Source organism: Nicotiana tomentosiformis, chromosome 7 (genome assembly GCF_000390325.3).
Source record: "Nicotiana tomentosiformis chromosome 7, ASM39032v3, whole genome shotgun sequence".
Lineage (NCBI taxonomy): Eukaryota > Viridiplantae > Streptophyta > Magnoliopsida > Solanales > Solanaceae > Nicotiana > Nicotiana tomentosiformis.
This window is the reverse complement of record NC_090818.1, coordinates 54,004,899-54,031,485: the sequence shown is the minus strand read 5'-3', so window position 1 is coordinate 54,031,485 and position 26,587 is coordinate 54,004,899. Positions and strand designations below refer to the sequence as shown.

At 38.1% G+C, this 26,587-nt stretch overlaps 1 protein-coding gene and 1 long non-coding RNA gene across 2 annotated transcripts in view; one reads left to right on the top strand and one right to left on the bottom strand.

Annotated features, from left to right (window-relative positions):
• Positions 1-26,587, top strand: part of LOC138895140 (uncharacterized) — a 158,651-nt gene that overhangs the window by 112,911 nt on the left and 19,153 nt on the right. The window lies entirely within an intron of this gene.
• Positions 6,966-8,717, bottom strand: LOC104112095 (uncharacterized). The gene has a single exon (XM_009621931.4). The coding sequence runs from the start codon at positions 8,533-8,535 to the stop codon at positions 7,213-7,215; it is 1,323 nt and encodes a 440-aa protein (XP_009620226.1). The 5' UTR covers positions 8,536-8,717; the 3' UTR covers positions 6,966-7,212.

The window sequence follows — 26,587 nt, the reverse complement described above, 5'->3', positions numbered from 1 at the left end:
TAGTGGGATACGGTACCAGCAAATCAAATCCTTTCATGGATTTTTTTTTTTATTCATTCGTGAATTAAATCTCCAAATTGTTAAACTTTTTTCTCCCCAAATTTCGAATTCCTTCAAATGAGATATTATTTTCACAGGGACAATTTTATTTGTGTTCTTCCAACTTTTTTGTTTCTTAGAAACCAAATAAATATAGATTTTTTTTTGTCGCAATTGGTTGTATTGATAATTTTTTTTGATTGAAGTTAATGTGAAGAAAAAATAACGAAAAAGACAAATTGTTAATTCAGAAGAGGAAAATTGAATACAAAAATGCTTCAATGAGGTTAACAATGAATCATATTACATATCTGGACGAAAAAGATAGTTTCTCTATGATTGCTTAAAGGAACTAACAACATCATACCAATTAAAAATGGTCAACATAACAACAACAACAATAACAACAACAACAACCCAGTAAAATCTCACTAGTGGGGTCTGAGAAGGGTAGTGTGTACGCAGACCTTACCCTTACCCCGAAGAGGTAGAGAGGTTGTTTCCTAAAGATCCTCGGCTCAAGAGAACAAAAAGACAAAATAAGACAACATAATAGCAACATAAAAATGGTCAACATAATAATTCATAATAGCAAGCTCGTACTAAATTGTTGCAATGTCACCAAAACCAATTATAATCCTCATCAACGAAGTATTTTCAAATTCTAAGCTCCATAGTACTGGACATACAAATTCCAACACTTCTGGCGCTTTGTTCGATTTTTTATTGCGTACAACCTATCAAACAAACCAAGTTATAATGTTAGAAAATAACAATTATAATGAAACCCACATTTTAATTTTGAGATCATGACAATAATCGCATAAATCTTCATTACCATATAATATTTGATTTTCTGAAGTTGGCCCACTCAACATTGAGAATAATTGTTTAAATCATGATATGAAACATCCTGCAATTAGTAAAATAGAAAAAAAAATATATTGGGATGAGTAGCACTATTTATTAGAAAATAAATAAATATGAGAAGCATCATTAGCTTTGCCCACTGACTCTTAAGAGTTGAGTCAAACTTCTATGGGATGATCCTTGAGACAACTGTGAAGGGCACCATGGAGGAAAACTTCCTTCTGCCAATTCCTATTATTTAACGAATAAAATAAATTATTATATAACAATAAACGAGAAAAAAAAAATTAGATTTCGTGAGATACCATAGTTGTTGATGCATCTGGACGTGAAAAATGAATCTCCTGAACATAGTCTACTTGCTGATTAGTTTGGCGTTGAGGAGATTTTGGAAATGAAGTCTGATTTTTCCTCTTGGCTTTTTTCATAAAAATCTTTGGTCTAGTATTAGAACGACGAGTTGGTTGCTTTCTTTTTATCACCTTCGTGACATTTGTATTATCAACAAATACTATCTCATTCGGCTCATTTTGAATAACATTGCTTGGAACTAACTTTTGAGTTTCCTTTCTCTTTTTTACATCCTTTAACTTTGCAATTATCTCATTCACATAATTTGCAACCAATTCATATCCTTCAATATATTCTGAAGCTTCACTTGAAATCTGAACAAAAGTTTGGCATAGATGTCTATATCTCGTAGTAACTTCAACTTTTGGATCAGTTTTCTTTGCTACCAAACTGACATCCATCTTATTCAAGTTTGTAGCATCTTTTGTCCACCTCTTTAGTATATAATGTTCTGGAATCATATCCTTTACATTCAGTAAGTCCAATATCTTTAAGGCATGTCTACATAGTATACCCATAAACTCAAACAGTTTGCAGCTGCAAGAAATTTCAGTTAATGATCGCTTAACAATTACTACGTGCTCCTTAACACTTCCATGAGTGCTAATATTATACGTACATAATTTTCCTTCATCACTATAGCTTTTTATACAAACAAGTAAGGACCTTTCCCACTCATTTTGAAATATATCAAATATAGTTGGGGTATATACTTTCCTAGCATGAACCAACAAAGGAAATTTAATCTTTAAAATAGATATTCTTTGAGTCATATCAAAATTTGATTTATTCTCATTGGCATGCTTATCATCAACTGATCTCTGAAAATGCTTAAAAAATTATACAATATTTAGATCAGATTTCAAATATCCCCTTAAGATCCCTTGAAACTCTTACTCAATTGTGTGTTGCGCATACCTGCTGAGAATGTATTTCTTCCATATGTCATGGACCATTTCTCCCTTATAGCAAATGTGTTTTTCAACCAATTATTATCCCCAAGGTCATATTTCTCTAGCATTTCCTGCCACACACTTAAAAAATCCTCCTCATACTCATAATCGTAAAGCAATTTGCTAAAATCTCATGGAAATGATGCATGGGCTCTAAAGATATGATTTAAATGCTTGAATGCATTCTTTTTCAAGTGCCACACACACATGCGATGATATGTCTATGGCATTACTAATGAGACATCAAAAGATATTACGGGATATTGATCTGTGATAAATGTTTGTAGTTTCTCTGCAGACATAATCCTAAAAAATGCATTAAAAAGCCACTCAAAAGGTTCAGCAGATTCTTCATATAGAAGGGTTGCGCCAAATATGAGCATTTCCCTATGATTGTTCAAACCAACAAATAATGCCAAGGGCCGGTATTCTTTATTTGTTCTATATGTTGTATCAAAGGACACAACATCTCCATAAATCTTAAAATCTCTTATCATCTTTCCATCAGTCCAGAATATATTAGTTATCAAACCTTAATCATCTAATTGTAAAGAAAATCGAAAAGCAAGATCCTCTAGAGTTCGTTTCTCAAAATAATTCACCAAGCTACGAGCCACTCCATGTTTCAAACTATCTGTTCTTTTGTCACGAAGATAATTCTTATGATCTCTCGTAGTGTAGCCTAGAAAAGATTGTCCTCCGGCTTGACGAGCAGCATAATCAAATGAAGCTTTAGGACGTATCCCTGAATCGTCTAATAAGTCGATTTCATATGCTTGAGCCATTTTTATCTTTCTTTGTGATGGCAACAGATGAACTAAAGATGGAGGAACAAGAAGATGGTTATGTTTCTCTTCGAATGAAGTGATGCGAAACCTCCCATTTGATTGACGACTAACAATAACATGAGCCAAGCAACCAGTTCTAGTTTTCTTTCTATGTTTTTGAACAGTAAGATCTCGTTTGTCTTTACCTCTGTAACCTTCTTTATAACATGTTAATTTTCTTGAAGTCACATACCCGTGTACTCTATTTTTGTTTGCATATTCTTTTCTAACACTAAAACCAATTGCAGCTGCGTATTCATTGTACCAATCATATGCATGCTCATCTGAATCAAATTCCATGCCAAGTTTTATTGGCACGTTACATCCACTTTGAGAGTCACTAGATATCTTCATAAATCTATATTATAAAAAATATGAATATACAAATAATCTGTATTCTTAAATTTTGGAAAAACTGAAAAAAAAAAGGTCTCAAATAATGACTTACAAGACATGGGGTCATCTGCAATCTTATTCATAACTTTTAGCTTTTTTGAACTTTCATTTCGAAACTAAGATTGGAGGTCTATACAAGGTTGAATAGAGTCTAATTTTCAAGTGATAAATGTAGAGCAAACTGTTATTATGTAGCCTTTTTGCTTGAAAGCGGGCATAGCCACTAGGAAGAAACATGTTCTTCTCGATCTACATTTGTGAAACAGTTTGTAATCTTAATTATTCAACTTGCTATGTGTGTTTAAGGAATGCAATTTATCACATTGTTAAATATTGATTTCCAACTTCATTCTCAAAAGTTCAGTTGAGACATTTTATCAAACACATCATAGATATTTTTTTAACATGGGTAATTTGACACTACAAAAATCACAAGAGGTTTAATTTAACACTACAGAAATCACAAGAGGTGTAAGATTGAAGAAGAACCTGTTTTGTTGCCGTCACTCTTTGCCCACAATAATATTTTGCTCAACAACTGATTTCGTTTTTCTCCTTGCAATTTGGTGGTGGTGGTGGTGTAGTAGTAGTTTGTAAATGGTTTAATCTTTTATTTTTCTTCATTCTTGCGCCAAAGAATCATTTCCATTGATCCGAAAATATTTTCCCAATCAAAATGAAACCCTAGCAAGATTTTTCGGATAGTTGATTTCTCTTTCCAACTTTGACACTAATCCAACAAGAAAATGTAGTTTAATCATGGTTTAGTCTAAATAAATTTTGATCCTTGGATCTGAAAGATGACATATGTCATTAAATTAGACATGTACTTATGGAAATGGAGAGACACTGCACAGGAGTTGAGCCCAATCCCTCTTTTCGTCCCCAGTAGTACTTTAGTGTGACAAATAAATACTAAATTACATTGTAGTTGATCAGTTATGTATCATTTTCTTTTTAAGGAATTACATGAAGTTTATACTTAAGAAGGGAATAGTTTAACTTAGAAAAACACAGTCAAATAGGTACTGACAACTATACTAAAAGACTGCCTTACGAAATATGAACACAATGAAAAGCTTACTGAAACATATATCAGCTCGTTACAAGCTCAATAACCTTAAGTTTAAATTTGTAAGACACTTGAACGATTTGACTTCCCAAGAAAATGGGATTCACGTCAATTGATCTTTAAAATATCATTAAAGATTGAATATCAAAATGTCGCAATCAGGTTGGTTTATAGAATTAAAGTTACTACATCTCTCATTTCTAAACTTACATATTGAGAAGTAATTGTCAAGCATGCTCATATCAAAATATAAATGCCATAGCAAATCTCCTAACTTCTCGCATCAATCAAGAGGCATGATCGAATCTTCTCAAATTCATCCCTTTTACAGTTCATTTGTATCAACTTAATTCATAATCTTTGTTCATAAAAAGTAGAATAAATTCATATATTATTTTTCTGCTTTTACCTAATAGTAGCTGGTAATATAAAATCAAATTATACTCAAAGTTAATAAATTCCTAAAATTACTGAAGATAAGGGGGTATGTTAGATTAACTACCCGTGGCAATATTGTTTGACACAGTTGAGGTTCATAATTTTGATAGTTATATTGGTTTACGGTAACAAGCTACATTATAAGCAATATATTACAGAGCTACTTGAAGATTTGATTGCTGGAATTAAATGAAATTTATTTGTAGCTCAATTGTCATTCCGTTGCGTGGATTGACCATTCATAATTTTCTTAAAGTTAACGTGGTAGTGAATATTGATGAAGTAATGGATTATCCAGAAAATATAAGAAAGTGGTAAAAGTCATTTGACTAGTGAACCAAGTTGATGTATACTGAAAGCAGGCACACTCACTACCTCGACTTGATATACATATACATATACATACATAATAATGTTTGTATGTGAATAGTTTATTTTAAAAAAAAAGATATGTATCTATTTATAAGTGAACCTATTATTACTAAGAAAATAATGAGTGTAGTGATAGTTCTGATCCCTTGTTAAAATCCTACATCTAACATCTGTCTATGTAAGTAAGCATGGTTTGGTGGGTGTGAGAAAGGGTGGTACTGGTAGGTAGCGCCGTAGCGGTATATATAAAGTCAAAAAAACAAAATGATAGGGGAAAAAATGGGATGCTGCTTTCATATATATATGGTCACGAGAATGTGGGCAGGAAACAGTTGGGACTTAGGATTGCTTTTTATGTTTTTTGCTTCTCTTCAATTAAGCCTTCCTTGTTGTTGTAGCATTCCCTCTGATATTCCCTCCAACATAATTCAGAATATGAAAAAGGAAAATGACTTTATTTGCTCCCTTTGAACTCGGGCAAAACACAGTCATGACCAAGTATATGTATCAATCAACAAAGTAGAAAAAGGCGCAACGATGTTCATTTTCAATTTTTTTTGGTTTTTTTCTTTATCTTTTTTAAGATTAGAGTTACTATTTAGGCCACACTCAGGCAACATACAATGCCTTAATTCTATAAACAATACTCCAAAGCCAACATTATAGTTTATTGCTTGAAATTTTTTATTCATACTTCGTGTTTACGTTAAACCAATAAATGTAATGCATTTATACTAATATTCAATGGTAAATTATGATTAACTAGTATTTTTACTTTATGTATCAAACAAGCATAATAAGTTAACATAGTTTAAAATAAGCATCAAGTACATGTCCTTTTTTCTCATTATTCTTTTGTGGGAAACAAGTTGAATTCTGAACTTGGTCTTGCGATTCAAAAAATGTAAATCAGTGAAAAATGGTTCTGGCATTGATTACAATATAATATGACTAAATGGTTTATACCTTCGACCATGAATTAATTTCTAGTTGAGAACAAAGTCCTTTTGTTGATTGTTGCGGTTTTGGTTTTTTCCTTGTGTATAGTCTCTTTAATTTTAGGTCCTCCTGCCCAAGCCGTGAATTGCGGGTTTCCTTTCTGTTATTTTTCCTTATCTTGACACTTTCAAAATTGACCTATATATCTTCTGTGATTCTGTAATCTTCTTTAGGATTTCTATCTTTTTTTTTTCTTTCCCTAATTTGCAATGTATAAAAAGGAAAAAGAAAAAAATATCTCAGTAAGTTCTTCGAAATTGCGTATATGAGGAGGCTCCTTAGCCTTATAGGTTAGTTATATACATACAAGTAGCAAGCAACGTTTAGGGGCCCTTCTTTTTGAGGAGTCTCTTGTTCTATGTCCTTCAACTTAAACCTCAAAACTATCAGGACCTCTACTACCAATCTATTTTTTCCCTAGTCTAATTCAATAAATAAAATTAAAAAAAGGATGTTTCCATGACCAAAAGTATATTCAAAGTATTTGTGAGCAAAGAAAAGAAATGAAACACACAAAAATATAATTGGAACCATATTCAACTAGCTATTAAGTGTACAGTGAATGCAAGCAGAAATAAGACTGGAAGCCATGTATTGGTGAAAGAAGAGTTCTTCTACATATGAGTATATATATTTATGTACATTTGATGTTTTCTCATTTGACAGCAAGCTTGTTGGACAATCGTGCTTTCCATGAAGATAATAAGAAGAAAGACCAACAGCTGGCCCTACTTCGAGAAACCCCATTAATTAAGAATCGAAAACAAGAAAAGAAAAAAATGGAGTTACCAAGATAGTGACTAAGCGATTATTATATATCCCTATATTGAAAAGTCTGAAAAATTTACATACTTGTTCTTCCTAACCATCTAATCTGCAAACAAAATCTACCTAGTTAATTAAATTGGAAAAACTGAAAATACTCATGATCACCAGCAACTTCATCTTCATCTTCATAAGGGGGTAATTCATTAAGATCAAAATCCAGAATTCTACGTCCGCTGACTTCACCTGGTGAAGTCAATTGACTTGATGATGGACCAATTGGACTTCCCCATTGGCACCTTATATTTGTTGTGAAATTCTTGTTACCATTTTTTGAGCTGCTGGCATTGACTGGGTCAATCATACTATAACTTGTTCCTACATTGGAATTTTGAATTACCATTCTGAACTTGTTGTGGCTAGACCTATGCCCTCCTACTCCTACTCCTACTCCTACTCCTAGTGCGTGATGAGTTGCAAAGCTTTTTTCGCAAGTGTTACACTTGTATTTTTCAGGCGGCGTAACAATAGCTGGGTTTTGGTCATTGACTAATGTAACTGGATTAGCAGCATCTTGTACTGAACCCAAAAACCTCAATTTCACCTTCTTTCTTCTCTTCTTGTTCTCGTTGACATGACTGGCTAATTCCTCATGAGCTTCAGTTTTGGACGTAACAGAATTGCTGTTCGTTATTTCCAATTCTTCTTCTGGAATTCCATGCTTATTATAATAGCAGCGGTCTCCAGTAAGGCCGGACTCGAGTGAATTTCCATTGGCTAGCAGCATAAGATGATGAACAACATCGTCCAATTGTTCCTTGTCGTCATTGGTTGCTTCAGCAATGGGCTTGCGGCCTCGTTTTGCAGTAACTGACCAACCAGGAACCGACTTAGATAAATCCCCAGAAATTGTAGCAGTAGCAGAAGCAGTTTTTGCATCAATCTCATCAGAAACCGACGATGATAAACAAGTGTTTTTATTGTTGACTGGAGGCTGAATTCCCCTCCATGCCCTTTCAGGATGGCACCTCATATGCCCAAACAACGATTTCATTGATGGGAAATTCTTACCACAGATTGAACAAGTTGGTGGTTGCAACTGATTGTTGTAATTTTCAAAATCTACTTGTCCATGCAGATCTTGCTGCTGTAATATTCGTTTCTTGTCAACCAGAGGTTTCAATCTTTTGCCCTTTTTAGCAGCCTGAACGTGAATTCTCATGTGACCCCCAAGTGCTTTACCAGAGCTAAACCCTTTGTTACACACATGACAAATCCTTCTACTATCATTATTTTTTGGAATCTCAACTTCGTCTTCGTCTTCATCGACCTGATCATACTCGTGATCTTCTACTGGAACTTGTCTGTGATCTTTTAACACGTCCTTCTCAGAAATCTTGAGCTTTATCCATAGTGTTTCGTTGCCAACTCGATGATCTTGATAATCAACCATTGGAAACAAAGGAAGAATTACCTCTGCGGGAGATAGACGGAGTATGTAACTTAGCTAGCTAGGCAACTAAGGTATATCGAAAACCTAAAACAAAGGAACAATATTGGAGGAGGAGGTAACTTATTAGGTAAAAAGGAAACCTATAGCGAGAAAAGAGGGAAATTTGTCGTCAGCTCCAACAAGGAAAGATCATCACAACTTATTCTATCTCTGCACGGAAGATCCGATTGTGTGAGAAAAATTTGAGAAAATGGAGATAAAGAAGAGGAAGAAGAAGAGCAAGAGCGGAACTGCGGAAGGATTAGGAAGAGTCATTCTAAAACTGCTAATTATGTGGGAAATTGACTGTCACGTTCTCAACTGAGGCATTGACTGTGGGATAGGAAAAAAAGATATGTACATAGTTGTTATTAGTTTTTCAAAATTTTATTTTCTAGTTTGGTAATTAGAGCAATTGGGGGGCAAAAAGTTACTACTCCCTCATGTCCATTTTAATTAACTTTTTGATCATTTTGCTGTGATTCACAATATTTGATTTTTTCATGTATCAAGAAAGAATTAACTTCTTTTTTATAAGGTTGTCTTGGAGTGAAGAGTCTTGAAATATTTATTATATTTTCAATGAATAAATTAAGGGTAATATGGTCAATTTTATTGTTAATTAATCCTAAAAGGTGGATTCGTTAATGTGGGTGAAAAACAACCAAAAAAATCAATTAATGGATCGCAGGAAATATAGTCTTATTTATTTAAAAAAAATCATTTTCCCAGTTTATTTAAATTACAGATTATTTTGTTTACTGAATATGTTTAAAATGGAAAGACATGGGATAAGCGATGGTGTGAAGTTGAAGATATTCGCAATCTTTTAAAATTTTGACAGCCAATTAAACCAAAAGAGTAGCCTAATCAAATGAAAACTTTCAAATTACTTTCGAATTTTCAGCGGTATATCTCATAGATATTCCCACTCATTTTGCTCAAATCTCAGCTAGCCAATTAAATGGCAAGTTTGTCAAGGAGTATGAGAGTTACCAAAACCCTTTTACAGAGATTTTAACCGTGCGCATTTAATATTTGTTTGAATGAGTAAATATAGTGAGTAATTACACTAATAAAGTGGTCATTTACTAGTTATATATGTTACTTTCACGCGTTTTTTCAATCTCAGCTTGCCGTGTTTCTGTGCAAATTTTATCCGATCATATTTCATGCCTCATGCGGCTACATTCACACCGGCCAGATCTGCATGCAAATCAATGCTATATCCTTTTTATATTTAAACAGCCTTTTTTTTTTATCACCACGAATCACAAATCTTCTTAATGAAAATAGATGATTTGAGCTTTTTAATCACCGAATCATGTTCCCATAAATTTGTTTGTAAAAAAACAAACTTTCTCTTTAAACTTGGATTTTAAATTCTCTATCTCAAAAAAACTTACTATGAAATGTTACTGTTGGGTAACTAAGCTTAAAAGAGTGGTGAATGAGAAATGGAGGGAAAAATAAAATTTTAATTTTTTCTCCTTGACAAAGGGACATTGTCCCATATTGGATGAGGAAAAGATTTTTGATGGGTATATATACAATTGCTCTTCTTCTACCTCTTAAAGAGTTAAGAAGAAGGCAAACCTCGCGCCGTCGTCGCTCGCTCGGCTTCGGTCAAATGATTGATTAATTAATATTTTGAACCAAATTTATTTGTTAATATTAAGATTAACATAATATTATTTTAATCCAAATTAGCTGTTTTTGTAATGGTAAATTAATTTTCCTCCGCGTTTTGATTTCCCGTTTTATTTTGCATAATGGCCATTTTACGTGAACAGTCATAACAGACATTCTGAAGAGTTGCACCTCTTCGTTTAAACTCAATATGTTGGCTATAAATAGCAAACCATTTCTTCAGATTTTCCATACGAAATTTCTGAATTCTCCTCTTCCTTTCTACATTATTTTCTTACAAAACAAATAACGTAAGTGTGATTTTCTACCGCTATTTATGTTCGTTGAAACACTGGGGTTTGAAGTACTGCTACACCAGTGTGTAATCCGTTCTATCCTGAGAGGAAACAATCCACAACCTCGGGTACTAGGAGGGGGTTAAGTTCCTTAAGGAAATAATATGAATTCAGTGGGATCAGATTAAACTCTGTTTCTTCTACATTTCTGTTTATACGTTATTTTTCCTTCTCCAGAATTATTTTACAAATACAGTATACTAACAGTTACTTCATCCAAACCCTCTAAATTATCAACCTTCCATTCTTTTTTTCTTACCCTCTAAATTAAAAACAAAATTATGCACACACGATTTACATAAGGAGAATATTGTATAAAGTAAAATATGCTATGCTACGTGGACGTCTAAAAGAGGGACACGTGGAATCTAAGACGGGGATATTTAAAACCGGAGGCAATTATCCCGTCTGTCACCGGAAAGAATGACATTCATAAAGATGCAATAAATACCCTCCGCCCGGTAGCATTTAATAGAGAATATTCCATAGTATTTAGTGTGATGCCCGTTACAGAGAATTTGTCATTTATGCTCACTGTTACACCTTCTTCAATGGCCCTCATAATTGACATTAAAGAAGAGCATGATCATAGGACCTAGTTCCTTATGTGCAGTTATAAATAGTGAGCTATATTATCATTGTAAATGACATGACTTTTCTGGCAAACTTACGCTATAATCGATTAAAAAACTTTATACAATTTTACTTTCTTGTTCCTTGGTTTCATCGTTGTTGTTCCCGGAAGCTCCGCCCCCCGGAATTACTGTTTTTCGTGATTTTACCTTCATTTCAAGGCTAAGTATTGCACATTTCTTTAATTATTTTATTATTTTATGATCAAATTAATTCACTTATCTAGAAATCACGTATAAATTCAACTGTACCATTTTACGGGTAAATAGTTTGGCGCCCACCTAGGGGCCTAGACAACCGTGTAATTGAGTTGATCCTTGCCTCTTTTACTAATATGTTTTGATTATTTGTCTTAGCAAAAAATCATAAGAAATGGCAGATAATGGTGTTAACAACACACACAATCCTAAGGTTCAAGGAGACCAGCCTCATCTCGAGGATTCAATCAGTAACACCCACAATGAGGGAAACGATGCCACGCCGGTCCACGACAGGCAGTACCCACGACATGTTCTGGAGGTAACTCCCGATGATGCTGAAGAGGAACGTGTTGTTGATGCGGTAAGGGTCCTACAAGAGCAACAAGCGATCATTCTGGGCCACCTCACACGGCATGATAAGGTTATGACGGAGTTGAAGCGGGCGTTATCGGGGAGCTTCAAATAATGCGAACAGACGAGGTCCAGTTCCTCCCGGCGCTCCCATAAATCAAACAACACAGATGGCCGACGACAACACCTCGAGGGGTAAGGATGGTTCCGATGGGGCTAGGGGAGCGGATCCGGCCCGAATAATGAAAATGATCCCTTCAAGAATGAATTCTTACAGTTTATTAGAGAAGTGAACGCCTGCATGGACCAAATCCCGTGTGCACCACTGATGCTGAAAGGTCCGGACTTAAATAAGTATATTCAGTTGCCGTACAAACCAAGTGCGACACCAGAATTAATAACAAAGTGGTTTAAAATCCCAGACGTGCCAAAGTATGATGGAACTTCAGACCCTCAGGAGCATATTACCACCTATACAACGACGGTGAAGGGGAATGATTTAGCTCCTCACGAGATTGAATCTGTTTTGTTGAAGAAATTTGGAAAGACTCCCACGAGGGGAGCCTTGACATGGTATTCGTTGTTACCCGAGTATTCCATAGATTCCTTTGAGATGCTCACGGATTCTTTTATTAAGGCTCATGTCGAGGCCAGAAAAGTGCAGGCACGAAAGGCCAACATATTCAGAATTGCATAAGGAGAATCCGAGTTGCTGCGAGAGTTCGTTACCCGGTTCCAAAAGGAGAGGATGTTGCTCCCGGCTGTTCCGGATGAATGGGCGGCTGAAGCATTCACCAAGGGTCTGAATCTGAGAAGTTCATACGCTTCCCGAAAACTGAAGGAAAGCTTGCTTGAGTTTCAAGCAACGACTTGGGCAGATGTCCACAATCGGTACGAGTCAAAGATAAAGATCGAAGATGATCAGGTTGGCTTCCCGTTATCGACAAAAGGACGGGAAAAGAATAGAGAAAAATCAAAAGACAATTTTGACACAGACAAACAGTCTTCGAGGGGCCTGTTTTTTCCCTACGAATGGACCGAAGGCCGCGACGGAGCCTTCCGGTCAGCAGATAGGTTCGCCATCGACAGAAGTACTGATTGAGGTCGGAACAATAAATCATTGCAGGACAAAAAAGTGTCAGGCACACATGATCCTTCCTACCCCAGGCTATCAGAGTACAATTTCAACGTCAGTATAGTAGAGTTGGTATCAGCTATGGGAAACATCAAAGAAGCATGATTTTCGAAGCCGATGAGATCCGATCCCAGTCATAGGGATCCCAACTTGTGGTGTGAATACCACGGGACAAATATCCACTGGACTGAGGACTGCCGACATCTCCGGGAAGAAGTGGCGACACTACTGAATAATGTGCATCTTAGATAATTCTTAAGTGACCGGGCCAAGAACAACTACGGTCGCAACCGGGATAATGCGAAACCCTCGAAAGTAGGAGAAGATCCTTCGCGCCAGACGATTAACATGATCTTTGGGGGGAATGAGATCAATGGGGTCACCTTCTCGGCAGCAAAAAAGACGAAAGTATCGATAACCCATAGCAAGAGACTCCAGGAAGTTAGTGAAGACGACATCACTTTCACAGAAGAGGACGCATACAGATTGTTGCTGTCGCACAACGACACATTGGTAATTTCTTTAAATGTGCTAGACTTTTAAATCAAGCGTGTTCTAGTGGATCCAGGAAGTTTGGCCAATATCATACAATGGAGAGTATTGGAGCAAGATAAACTCACCGGAAGCATCATTCCAGCCACAAAACTCCTCGTCGGATTCAACCTTACGAGCGTGACAACCCAATGAGAGATTTTGTTGCCCACGAACGCTGAAGGGGTGATGAAAATGACTTTTTTTGAAGTGGTGGATGGTGATGTGGGATATAATATTATTCTGGGAAGACCATGGTTGCACGAGATAAGAGTTGTATCGTCAACGTATCATCAATTGCTGAAATTTCCAATGCCCGAAGGAATTAAACAGATAAGGGGCTACCAACAGGCGACAAGGGAGAAGAATGCAATTTCGGTCTCCAGTAGCAAAGGGAAGGAGCACGCGGCATAGCAACTATAGGAACCGGCGCCCGCTCCTGAATCGATTGAAGTTAGCCCGGGGGTAAAAGCGTTGGAATCTTATTAGGTGCCAAGGTATTTCCAGGTACCAGAAGAGACGGGTGCAACAAAATCCACTGCGGATGAGCTCGAGCAAGTTGCATTGTTTGAAGAGTTCCTAGAAAGAAAATTCCACTTGGGGACAGGACTGAACCCCGAGCTCAGGTCTGGCTTTATTTAATTTCTTAAATTTAATACCGATTGTTTTGCTTGGTTGCATGCGAACATGATAGGTATCCCAACGGAGGTGGCCGTATACAAGCTAAGTTTGGATCCCAACATCCCTCCGATAAGACAAAAGAAATGCCCTATTGCAGAGGCCAGGAATAAATTTGTCAAAGAAGAGGTAACTCACTTACTCGATATCGGTTCGATCCGAGAGGTAAAGTATCCAGACTAGCTAGCTAATGTAGTGGTAGTTCCTAAGAAGAACAGTAAATTTCGCATGTGTGTAGATTATAAGGACTTGAATAAGGCGTGCCTGAAAGACTCATTCCCACTGCCAAACATCGATCAAATAATTGATGCGACGGCAGGGCACAAGTTAATGAGTTTCTTCGATGCTTATTCCGGGTACAGCCAAATTAAGATGAACCCGGAGGATCGGGAAAAGACTTCGTTCATAATAAATTTCGGCACATATTGCTATAATGTGATGCCCTTCTGGTTGAAGAACGTCGGAGCCACTTATCAGCGGGTCGTAAACAAGATGTTTGATAAACAAATAGGGAAAACTATGGAAGTGTATATAGACGATATGCTTGTTAAGTCTTTGAATGCATGTGATCACCTTAAGCATCTGCAAGAAACTTTTGACATCCTAAGGAAGCATAACATGAAGCTTAACCCCGAGAAGTGCGTATTCGGGGTCAGCTCCGGTTAGTGGTATCACATAGGGGGATTGTGGTAAACCCCGATAAGATCAAGGTCATCAAAGACATTCCGGACTAGCTGTTAAGCGTGAAAGAAGTTCAAAGGCTCACGGGGAGATTAGCTACTTTGAGCAGGTTCATTTCCCGGTCATCAGAGAAATGCCACCGTTTCTTCGCACTGCTCAAAAATAAAAACAACTTCGAATGGAGCCCGGAATACCAGCAGGCTTTGAGAGATTTGAAAAGGTACTTGTCAAGCCCTCTATTACTTTCGAAACCAAAGGAAGGTGAAACACTGTTGGTCTACCTCGCAGTCTCAGAAGTAGCGGTAAGCGCAGTTTTGGTCTGAGAGGACGAAGGTACGCAATCTCTCATTTATTACGTTAGTAAAATTTTAAGGGGAGCAGAACTCGCTACCCGCACTTGGAGAAGCTGGATTAGGCTCTCTTAGTCGCCGCTCGGAAGCTAAGGACCTACTTCCAATGTCACTCGATATATGTGGTGACCACATTGGCCAAATGGGTCGTCGAAATGAGTGAATTCGACATAAAATATAAACCAAGGGTTGCAATTAAGTCATAAGTATTGGCTGACTTTGTGGCCGATTTCAGTCCAGGATTGTTGCCTCTAGCAACCAAAGAGGTAGTAATGGTATCAGAATCGACATCAAGAGTTTGGACCTTATTTACGGACGGAGTCTCCAACGTAAAAGGGTCCGGGCTTGGCATAGTATTAACCACGCCTTCGGGAGAAACCCTAAGACAAGCCTTCAGAATGGTCCCTTTAACTAACAATGAAGCAGAGTATGAGGCTTTGATTGTAGGACTCGAACTGGCCCGGGGACTAGATTCCGAGGTCATAGAAATCAAGTGCGACTCACAGTTGGTGGTAAATCAGGTCTACGGGATCTTTGAAACCAAAGAGGAGTACATGCAACAATACGTGGTGAAGGTCCAGGCTCTGCTGGCTTGATTTCGGGAGTGGTCGATTACTCATATCCCGAGGGAAGAAAATGCAAAAGCGAATGCACTAGCTAACCTCAACTCATCAACGAAAATGAAGGGATCAAAGTCCGATACGGTAGTACAACTGATGCACTCGGTCCTGGATGCAGATAACTATTATGAGGTAAATACTACTAATTTGGTTTGGGACTGGAGGAATGAGATCATCGATTACCTTGATCACGGAAAATTTCTCGAAGATTCCAAGGCATCTCGGGCGCTGCATGTCAAAGTAGCACGGTATAGCTTTAAAGGAGGCCAATTGTACAGAAAATCTTTCCAAGGCCCGCTGGCCCGATGCTTGGGAGTATCCGAAGCAAATTATGTTATGCGAGAAGTCCATGAAGGGATACCCAGAAACCATTCGGGTGCAGATTCCTTAGTGCTAAAACTGGTAAGGGCAGGATATTATTGTCCCCGCATGGAACAAGACGCCAAAGATTTCATACAAAAATGTGATAAGTGCCAACGCTATGCACCGCTATTACATCAATCGACGGAACCACTACATTCAGTCCTGTCTCAGTGGTCGTTCATGAAGTGGGGGATGGACATCATCGAACCGCTGCCGCTGGCTCCTGGTAAGGTAAGATTTCTTTTGATTTTAACTGATTATTTTTCTAAGTGGGTGGAAGCAGGTCCTTATTAGAAGATCAGTGAACGCGAAGTGGTGGATTTCTTGTGGGAGAACATTATCTGCAGGTTTGGAATACCAAAAGAGATAGCATGCGACAATGGGCCGTAATTTATCGGCACAAAGATCACAAAATTCCTTGAGGATTTGAAAATAAAGAGGATCACATCTTCACCCTATCATCCGAGCGCAAATGGTCAAGCAGAGTCAATAAAGAAAGTGATTATACAAAACCTTAAGAAAAGGTTAGAATTCGCTAAAGGGAAATGGCCTGAGGAACTACCCGGAGTTTTATGGGCATACCGAATGACGGCCAAATCGAGCATGGAGGAAACTCTATTTTTCCTTGTGTACGGAGCAGAAACCTTAATTCTGGTGGAAGTAGGGGAGCCTACCTTAAGGTATTTTCAGGCAAGCGAAGAAGAGAACAATGATGCGATGCTGGTCAACTTGGAGTTACTCGATGAGAGCAGAGACTTGGCACATATAAGGATGGCGGCACAAAAGCAGAGAATGGAAAGATATTACAATCGAATAGCCAATCTTCGCTACTTTAAAGTGGAAATTTGGTTTTAAGGAAAGTAACTCAAAACACCCAAGAAGTCAACACAGGGAAGTTAGGCCTAACCTGGGAAGTCCCCTACTAAGTTTCACCTGTCACCGAGAAAGGTTCGTACGAGTTAGAGAATTAGAATGGAGAAAAGTTGTCAAGCAATTGGAATGTGGCACACATCAAGATATATTATTGCTGACAAACATCGTTTGTACTGAAAGTATGCGCTGCACTCTCTTTCCCTTCATCTAGTTTTTGTCCCAATTGAGTTTTTCTGGCAAGGTTTTTAACAAGTCAGCAACAGAAAAACATACTATGAAGAAATTTTCAACGGCAACAATAAGACCTTTAATAGTAAGGCATATAAGCGAAGAACCACTCCGGGGCGGTTAGATAATCTTTGGCTCGATAGCAAAATTTCCACCAGGAAAATAAGTTTGCTATCAAGCAGAGGTTACCCGACCGTTCATAAGTGCAAACCACTAGAGGATTGTTAAATAGTCTTTTGATCGATACCATAAATTTCTAAGGGGAAGCGAAGTTTGTTACCGAGCGGAAGATTGTCTAGCAATTCATTAGTGGGATCCTCGAAGGTGCAAGATTCCCACTGTTCCAATTCGCATTCTTCACATTTGAACACTGGGGGGGGGATGATATGAGAATGCAGCAACAATGACTGTCATGTTGACCAGAGCACGAAAATCGGGAACATAATTATATCATCGGAATCGGGGACTGCGCGACCAGCCCTGTAGAAACAAGTTGTACAAATTAGCCACAAGAAATGGCAATTTCTCTTTAACATAACGGATGCTTATGTATTTTTTGAAAACGGGAGGAATAAAATAAAGTCCTTTTATTTTTCATCTCGTTTCTTATTTGATCGATGAGTTAATTTTATCATTTGAAAGATAAACAAGTACTTCAAATGCTAGTGCCATAATGAATATGAGACGTCCTCTTAAAGAGCACCGTAAACATAAGAGGGCCCTCTCTTATGAAAACCCTCACGTTAAAGGGTTGATTTCGGAAGAACTTATACCCGAAATCAAAATGCTTTCGGGGAAAAATATACCCAAGGCTTCACATAATAAGACGCAAACAGTAAAACATGCGCAAAACTCTTAAGCAAAAAGAAGAATAGAATGCAAAGATTAAAACTTGCGTAAATGTTCAAATGAGAGAAAGACTCAAACAATACTTGAGCAAACGGATGTCTTTATTTACAACAACGTGCCAAAATGACACAGATACAAAAGTTGGAAAAAGAAAAGAAAAGCTAAACTGCTGCATCTCCAGAACCCGGAGGAAGAGAAGTGTTCGCGCCCCCAGGGGAAGTGGGTAGATCCGCCGATAGCGCAACATTTTGGCCCTCATCAGTTTGGCCTTCAACATCTTTGCTTTCCGCTTCCTCTTCAGTTCTCGAAGTTTCAGAACCGTAAGCATCAGGCTATGCCGGGAGACCATTTTTAGCAGCTAACTCAAGCTCACGGGCCTTACAATTTCAGCATCAAAGTCAATGATACCAGATTTGGCCTCTACTAAGGTTTTTCTCCTCATGATGTACATAACGTAAGTTTTCTCAACAACGAGGAAAACCACTCGAAACTTAAGTTCTTCTTTCAGTTGGGTTACCTTGGCAGAAAGGTTTTCCCCGGCGGATCTAACGGATCTGAGACTACCATCAAGGTCACAGACAGTTGCGTTAAAGAGCATATTATGATCGAGAGTTTTCCTATACTTCTCCTCTAACTGGGCATGTTTCACCCCCCGCAACAGCAAGCTCTTCAGTTTTGGAGTTCAAGGCTGCCTCTAAGTTGGTCAATATTTCAACAGAGGCATCCTCGCGGTTGGTTGCAACAAGAATATCATTATGAACTTCGGCCTATTTTGCCCTGGCTTCATCAAATTTAACCCTCAGCAAACCAATCTCTTGGCTAAGAGCTACCACTTCTTTATCGCTTTGCTGCAAACGAGTCTCCAATACAACGACCCCAGCAGCTTTGGCTTCCAATTCTGAGAGGCTAGCGGCAGTTTTCTCCTACTTGGCCAAAGGTTGATCTCGTGCGAAGGTAAGTTCTTCTTTTTCCCGAATCAAACTTTGGAGGCCCTCGGAAGCGAGAAAGTTTGCTTATAAAGCAAAAAAGACAAACTTAGGATATTTACAGGCAAAAATAAAAGAAATAATAAAGGAAGTAAAGAATGTACCGATGCGGCATTGTGCATGGCATTGTTCATCAAGCACTCTCCCGAGAGAGCCTATATCTTTTCCCAATCTTTCTCTGAAGCCAAAGGCTTCAGATAGTTAGCAAGTTCCACCGGCCGGGATAGCAAATTGCATCAGGTGGAGACTGAGAGAGTAATGCTACTCCTCTTTTGAGGATCTTCTGGGGGGGGGCATAGTTTTGCCCCAAATTCCCATGAACTGGGGATTGGGGGAGAAGGACACCCTCTTATCGGGCAGATGCGACCGGTGGAGATAATGTAGAACTTGCTGGTGGAAGAGTTTATGAAGGTGGAAATGATGTAGCAATTGCTAGTATTGGTGAAGATGGAGATGAAGCTGATGGAGTTGAAGGGAGAGAAGTAGCCGCAACAAACGCAGTGCTGGTTGTTGGTTGCTCGTCAACCGAGGACGGAAGGGACCCGATACTCAACCCCAAAATATCGGGCACATCAACTAGGACACGAAAGTGGGAGTTGGCATTTTCCACCATTTCATACTCCCCCCAGACCGCCGAGACATCGTCCTCGAATAGTGTAACTAACTCAACGGATTAACCAGTCTGTGGAGTTGAGGAAGGTCTTCGTCTTATATGTAGCTCATTCCTCGTTAGCTTATCTATCGTCGTCAATCATCACGGTATCAATGGTCAGCCCAGGCGGAGGGCTCGTCACCACGACTTCTGGAGATGACTCGGGGGCATCATTCTTTGCCCTCTTATTTTTCCCTCCGGTCATAGAGGAATGCCTTCTTTTTGGTTGCTTGTTCTCCGGTCGGGGACTCCGAGAAGAAGCACTCGTACTAGAAGCAGGCTCGGAGATACCTGTCTGTAAAAAAGCTTTTTGTAGCAGCTTCCCCCAGCCAAAATGTCCTCCTCGAGGACAACAACTTAGCCTTGGGGTAAACCTATATTCGATAAAAAGAAAGAGTCAGATAATTTTCTCGTAAGAAAAGGTAAGGGCATAACGAGTTAAACTTACATGATTTTTGGCCTTCCACCCGTATTTCAGGGATAACTCTTTCAACGAGCGTGTTTCGGGCTTGGTAACATCCAAAATCTTCTGAACCCATTGGTTCAGGCCCTCAACCCTGGGGGAACCCACTGAGCCGGTGATGCAGGAAATAGAAGGAAAGTTAATAATGACGAGGAAAAGATCTTTAACAAGGAAAGAAATAGATTATATACTCACAAGTGCGGTTCCACAGTTCTGGAAAGGAAGAAGGCGAGGCTGGGATGATGTCACTAGTGGCAACTGCAATAAACTATTCCATCTACCTATGGTCTTTATCATCATCCATGCTAGACAGCAGCACATGGTGGCCCCACTTGTTGAAGTTGATCACCCCCTCCCCCCCTCCCCCCCATGGAAGATCTTGGGGGAATAAAGGTTTATCACATGAGTTAAAGTTAGCTTGCAATGACCCGACTGGTTATTTTTAGCAATTGCACTTCGCTCGGTAGTTTGGGAGCACGAGTAACCCCATATGACGTATTATGACTTGTGTGAATTATCGGCATTAGTTTTCAGGTGTTTCGAAACTTGTTTGGAAGAATGAATTTCATTGTTTAAGCTTTAAGTTGAAAGAGTTGACCAAGTTTGACTTTTTAGTATTCGACCTCGCATTGGAGTTTTTATGATTCTGTTAGGTATGGATGGTGATTTTGGACTCGGGTGTATGCCCGAATTTGCATAATTCTAGAAGGTTTCGGTACTAATTGGCGAAAGTTAGAAATTTGAAGGTTTGGAAATGTTCATAGGTTTGACCGAGGTTTGACTTTATTGATATCGGGGCCAGATTTTGATTCTGGAAGTTATAGTAGGTTTGCTATGTCATTTATGACTTGTGTGCCAAATTTGAGATCAATCCGAGCTGTTTAGGCTTGTTCGCCGTTAGTTTTGAATTTTGAAAGTTTATTAACTTCATTAAGTCTATTTGAGGTGAGATTTGTGATTTTAATATTGTTAAGTGAGATTTGAAACATCGAGTAGGTCTGCATTATGATTTGGAACTTGTCTGCAAAATTTGGGGTCGTTCGGAGTTGGTTTGATAGTATTCGGATGCTTGGCTGTAATTTTAGAAGTTCTTGAGTTCTCCCTTCAAATTTCATGCGTGTTGATGTCTGACTCATGATTTCGGGTGTTATTTTGGTGATTTGATCACGCGAGAAAGTTCGCATGTTTCTAGACTTGTGTGGATTTTTGGCATGGAGCCCCAAGGGCTCGGGTGTGAGTTTCGGGGTGGTTTCAGACCATATTTAGGCCATTTTTAGTTGCTGATTTTTGGATACAGGGGAGTACATTGCGATAGCGTGGATTTGGACGCGATAGCGAAGGGAAAATGGAGTGGTGAATCGCGATCGCGGAAGACTTCACGCGATCGCGTAGAAGAAAATCTTTGCTGCACTAACCCGACTTTGGAAGCTTATAACTTGCAATCTGTAAGGAATTTGGAGATGATCCAAAAATGAATGTTGTAGTCCTTTGCGCCTAGTTTTCAGAAAATTAAATCATTTGTCATTTAGAGTTTTGTACAAAAAGTTGTGGCTAATAAACTACATGCTATCTGAGAAGCATTGGAAAGGGTTAAATGGAAGTTTGTTCATCGCGATCGCGGGGAAATGGCCACGATCGCATAGGGTAAAAATTATCCTGCAAAATTTTGTAATCGCGATCATGAGACTTGTGACCGCGATCACGAAGCGTACCTCTGGAACAATGTATAAAGTACTCTATTTCGAAAGTTTCCGATATTTTTGCATATTTGGAGCTATGGAGCTCGGATTGAGACGATGTTTGAAGTGATTTTCACCATATGGATTGGGGTAAGTGTTATCCACTAATTTTTATTATATTTCATGATTCTATCTTCATATTTGGCAATTGAATTATGAATTTAAAAAACAATTTGGGGGTTTTAGCCTAAAGTTTCATAGAGTGGGTTTTTGAGTTTTGAACATCGATTCGGAGTCGGATTTGAGTGAAACTAGTATGGTTGGACTCATAATTGAATGGGTTGTCGGATTTTATAAGTTTCATCGGGTTCTGAGGTGCGGGTCCAGGTTTGACCTTTTGGCCAATTTTGGGCTTTTGATAAGGATTCGACCTTTATCATTTGGAATTGTTTCCTTAGGCATTAATTGATGTATTTGAGTTACTTTTGGCTAGTTTCGAGCCGTTAGGAGGTCACCGCATGCGGGATGGTATTTTTGGAGCATCGCTTGGCTTGTTCGGTATTGGATTTGGCTTGTCCAAGGTAAGTAACACTTCTAAACTTGGAGCTGAGGGTATGAACCCTAATTATATGTGTTATGTGATTTGTTTGGAGGTGACACACATACTAGATGACGGGCGTGTGGGCGGGTACCATAGAAATCGAGACTCGGTCGATTCCGTAGAGCTGTGTAGCCAATTGACTTGTATTTTCCATGTATTTTTCATGTGTTAGAGAAACTGAGCTGTGAGTAATCATGCTTTAGCAAATGTTGGTATTATTAGGACCCGGTGAGGTCATTCGTGTTGTCGAATTATATGTTTAAATTGTAATTTCGTACTCGGTCATGTTCATTCATTGCATATCATATCTCAGTCTCTGTTGCTACTTATTGATACATCATATCATCATTTTGGGCTAGTTTCATGACATTGTGAGCCCGAGAGACTAGAGAGATTGATGACTGAGTGAGGCCGAGGGCCTGATTGTGAGTGATATTTATGGGATTGGGCTGCACGCCGCAACATGTTATATTGATTTTTGCATGGATTTGGCTTATTATAGCGCTTGGGCTGAAGGATCCCTCCGGAGTCTGTACACCCACAGTGAGCGCAATTGATATTATATTGAGGGATGAATCTTTCCTAGGCATGGATCTTGGCTAATTATTTATACTTAGGGATGAATCTTCCCTAGACATGGATCTTGCCTAATTATTTATATTAAGGGATGGATCTTCCCTGGGCTGGATTAGCCCTATACAATACTGAGTGACTGCATATCAGTTATCATATATATATGGGATGGATCTTCCCTTGGTTGAATTGGCCATATACAATACTGAGTGACTGTGCGCGAGTTGTCATTTATATTTGGGCTGAATATGCCATGTACAGTGCCGAGTGACTGAGCGTGCGGAATATTGAGCGTGATGAGTGGAAATGCGAGACAATGAGATTGGGTACTCTGAGAGTGTGAGTACATGAGTTCATCACTGTGTTGCATTGCATTAGATATGCACACTTGATATGTAGGCATAAAGAAGTATTTTTCCTCATGACATATGATAATGGAATTTCTTATATGTTGTTAAAGTTTTTTGAGAAAAATTACAGATTTTAGACTTACTCATATTTTCGGTGATTTCGGCAAAAGATTTGAGTTTTACTGTTATACTTGAAAAGAAAATGATTATTTTTCGGAATTGTATATGAGCTGAGCATTTATTTATTAATTTATTTCTTGTACCATCTTTATTATATTATTATGAACTGTTGTTGGTTATTGGAGTTGGACTTTGACCTTTGTCCCAACTCGTCACTACTTTCAACCTAAGGTTATGTTTGTTACTTATTGAGTACATGAGGTCGGTTGTACTCATACTACACTTCTGCATCTTGCGCACAGATTTTGGACGCTGATGTTGCTGTGTATGACAGAAGCTAGCATTGAAGACGTACCTGCGTTCCAGTTACAACTGCCTCTTGTTCATGGTAGCCCTAGACTTATGAAAATATGTTTATGTACATTCAGACAGATGATGTATTTATTTCATACTAGCTTTGTAAACTCTAAATCTTAGAAACTCATGATTTATACTATCAGTCCTTGGAAATTCTTGTATAACAGTTCAGTTGTATTATCGTTTCTTCTCTTAATAAATATTATTTGAACTTGTTAACTAGCTTACCTAGCGGGTTAGGTTAGGTGCCATCACGGATAGATGAATTTTGGGTCGTGACATAGCTCCTCTCCCATTTCCTAGCACAGGCACCGAAGGTAAGCAATCGTCCTCCATACAGAGGGACTCACATGTGCCAGACACACTTGATAGCGGAGGCAAAACTCTTCAATGATGGATTCAAGCTCTTCATTCAGAGAAAATGTCCCCAAAGTGAAGGGATACGCATAAAAGTACGTAAAACCCTTCTTAGGTAAGGTTACCTGCTCTGCCAGATCGGGAGCCATAATATCTAGGTCCTGGAAACGACAGTCTTCCTTCACAGCAGGAATGCTGGAAGGACGGATGAAAGAAGGATACCTGCTAACGGCCCATATACGAGGGCTAACCGAAGAAAATTTCTCTTCGAAGTCTTTTGTTGTAACAAGACTTCTAGGGGTGATGGTGACCACTGTTGGAGGAGCAGAGTCCTCGGCTTTGTTCTTGTTCTTTGAAGAACTGGTATTCTTTGAAGAAGAAGCCATTATAAGGAAGAAGGAAAAGCCTTTTCATTTGAAGAGAGTTGAAGAAAGGTTGAAGAACATAACGCAAGTTGAATAAAGAGAGTTTTAAAGAGTTTGGAGTGTTATGGGATATGAATGAAGGAGGTTGATGCGTATAAGTAAAGGTTTAGGCGGCTAAATTTGTGGCCATGATTACCTTGATAACGGGCAAAAGTTATGTTGAATCGAGGGATGATGCGTGTTCGGGACATAAAATGCGGAGAGACGTACGTCTAATCAACTGTCAGAAACCTTTTAGAAGTAATCATAGTAATTCCCGCCAAAACGAGTGCTTCTACCAACTTCAGAGTGCTTCTACCAACTTCTCGGTGACACAAAGTTATGTCATTGAAAAGCAGGGGGACTATCTGTAGAGGGTAAAATATGCTATGCTACGTGGCCGTCTAAAAGAGGGACACGTGGAACCTAAGGTGGGGGAATAGTTAAAATCAGAGACAATTGTCCCGTCTGTTATCGGAAAGAATGACACTCATAAAAATGCAATAAATACCCTTCGCCCGGTAGCATTTAAGGGAGAATATTCTATAATATTTAGTGTGCTTCCCGTTAAAGAGAATTTATCATTTATGCTCACCGTTACACCTTCTTCAATGGCCCTCATAAAGAAGAGCATGATCCTAGGACCTTATTCCCTAGGTTCATCTATAAATAGTGAGCTATGTTATCATTGTAAAGGACACGAATTTTCTAACAAACTTACGCTATAATCGATTAAAAAGCTTTATACAATTTACTTTCTTGCTCCTTGGTTTCATCATTGTTGTGCCCGGAAGCTCTGCCCCCGGAATTACTGTTTTTTGTGATTTTACCTTTATTTCAAGGCTAAGTATTGCGCATTTATTTAATTATTTTATTATTTCAGGATCAAATTAATTCATTTGTGTAGAAACCAAATATAAATTAAACTATACCGTTTTACAGGTAACCAAATATTTGACAAAATTATCCTTAATTCTCTAGAAATGAGTAAGCTATAACTATATGTATTCTTGTTCTTGGAGTAATAATGAGAGAACTAGAAACGAATGTAATGTCGTATTAATTTTTTAAAATGACAAATATTTTGACTACATTTTTTTGGGTAAAAGGACAGATAAAACAGATTGGAAGGAGTGTAATCATATTTAGATAACAAGAACTTTTTTTAAAGAAAAAAATATTTTCCCGTGGAATCTAAACATAGAAATTAATTTTATTCGTTGTCATCCCATTAAAACGTTTTTCTGCATCTAGAAGAATATATGATAACGAGCAAAAAATATCTATAAATCGTAATAGCATAGAGCAAATACCGGTAAATCAAATTGGATAAATAAAATTACAGATAAACTACAACGGTTAATAATCATTATTATCTTAGATATTGCAAGTCCTAAATTGTAAAAACTCTACCAGCTCTGAATTCCTTTGTTTGAAAAAGATAAGATACACCAAAAATAATATTGAGTTCTAAGCTTTTTTCTCCTTCCTATGTGGGTAAATAAATACTCTTTGGAACACTCCATGTCTCATAAAGCCACTAATGTCTAATCCATTTTAAAAGACCTTTGTTAGACGTCTGATTTGGAATGTAAGAGAGGGGAAAATAGCAACCCTTTAAATACTACATAGAGAAAGAGAGTGCAGATTTTTCTTCTGAAAAAGCAGCTTGAGCAGCCACCTTCAAACTTCGATTTCCACTATGTTTCTTGTCCGAGCAAGTTAAAATTTGAACTAAGTGTTCCCCCCATGGCCCCATCTTTCTCTTCGATTAGAAACTGATAGAGCATGATTTGGAGTCCTGTAGCTCTAGAGTTTGGGTCGTAAATATTAGCTATAGTTTTGGTAATTTTCTTCCATTCTTCTCTTATTTAGTTGTTATTCTTGTTACTCTTGTTGCTCCGTATTTGGCATTAATATTGTAACCATTTGGATAACTTTTATAAATCTCTTATGGACTTAGTGAAGATTTAGTCACGTAATTTTTACTCTTT

Bases quoted from the DNA above. Each gene is read 5' to 3' on its own strand.
- LOC104112095 (XM_009621931.4), bottom strand. From the start codon at position 8,535: ATGGTTGATTATCAAGATCATCGAGTTGGCAACGAAACACTATGGATA.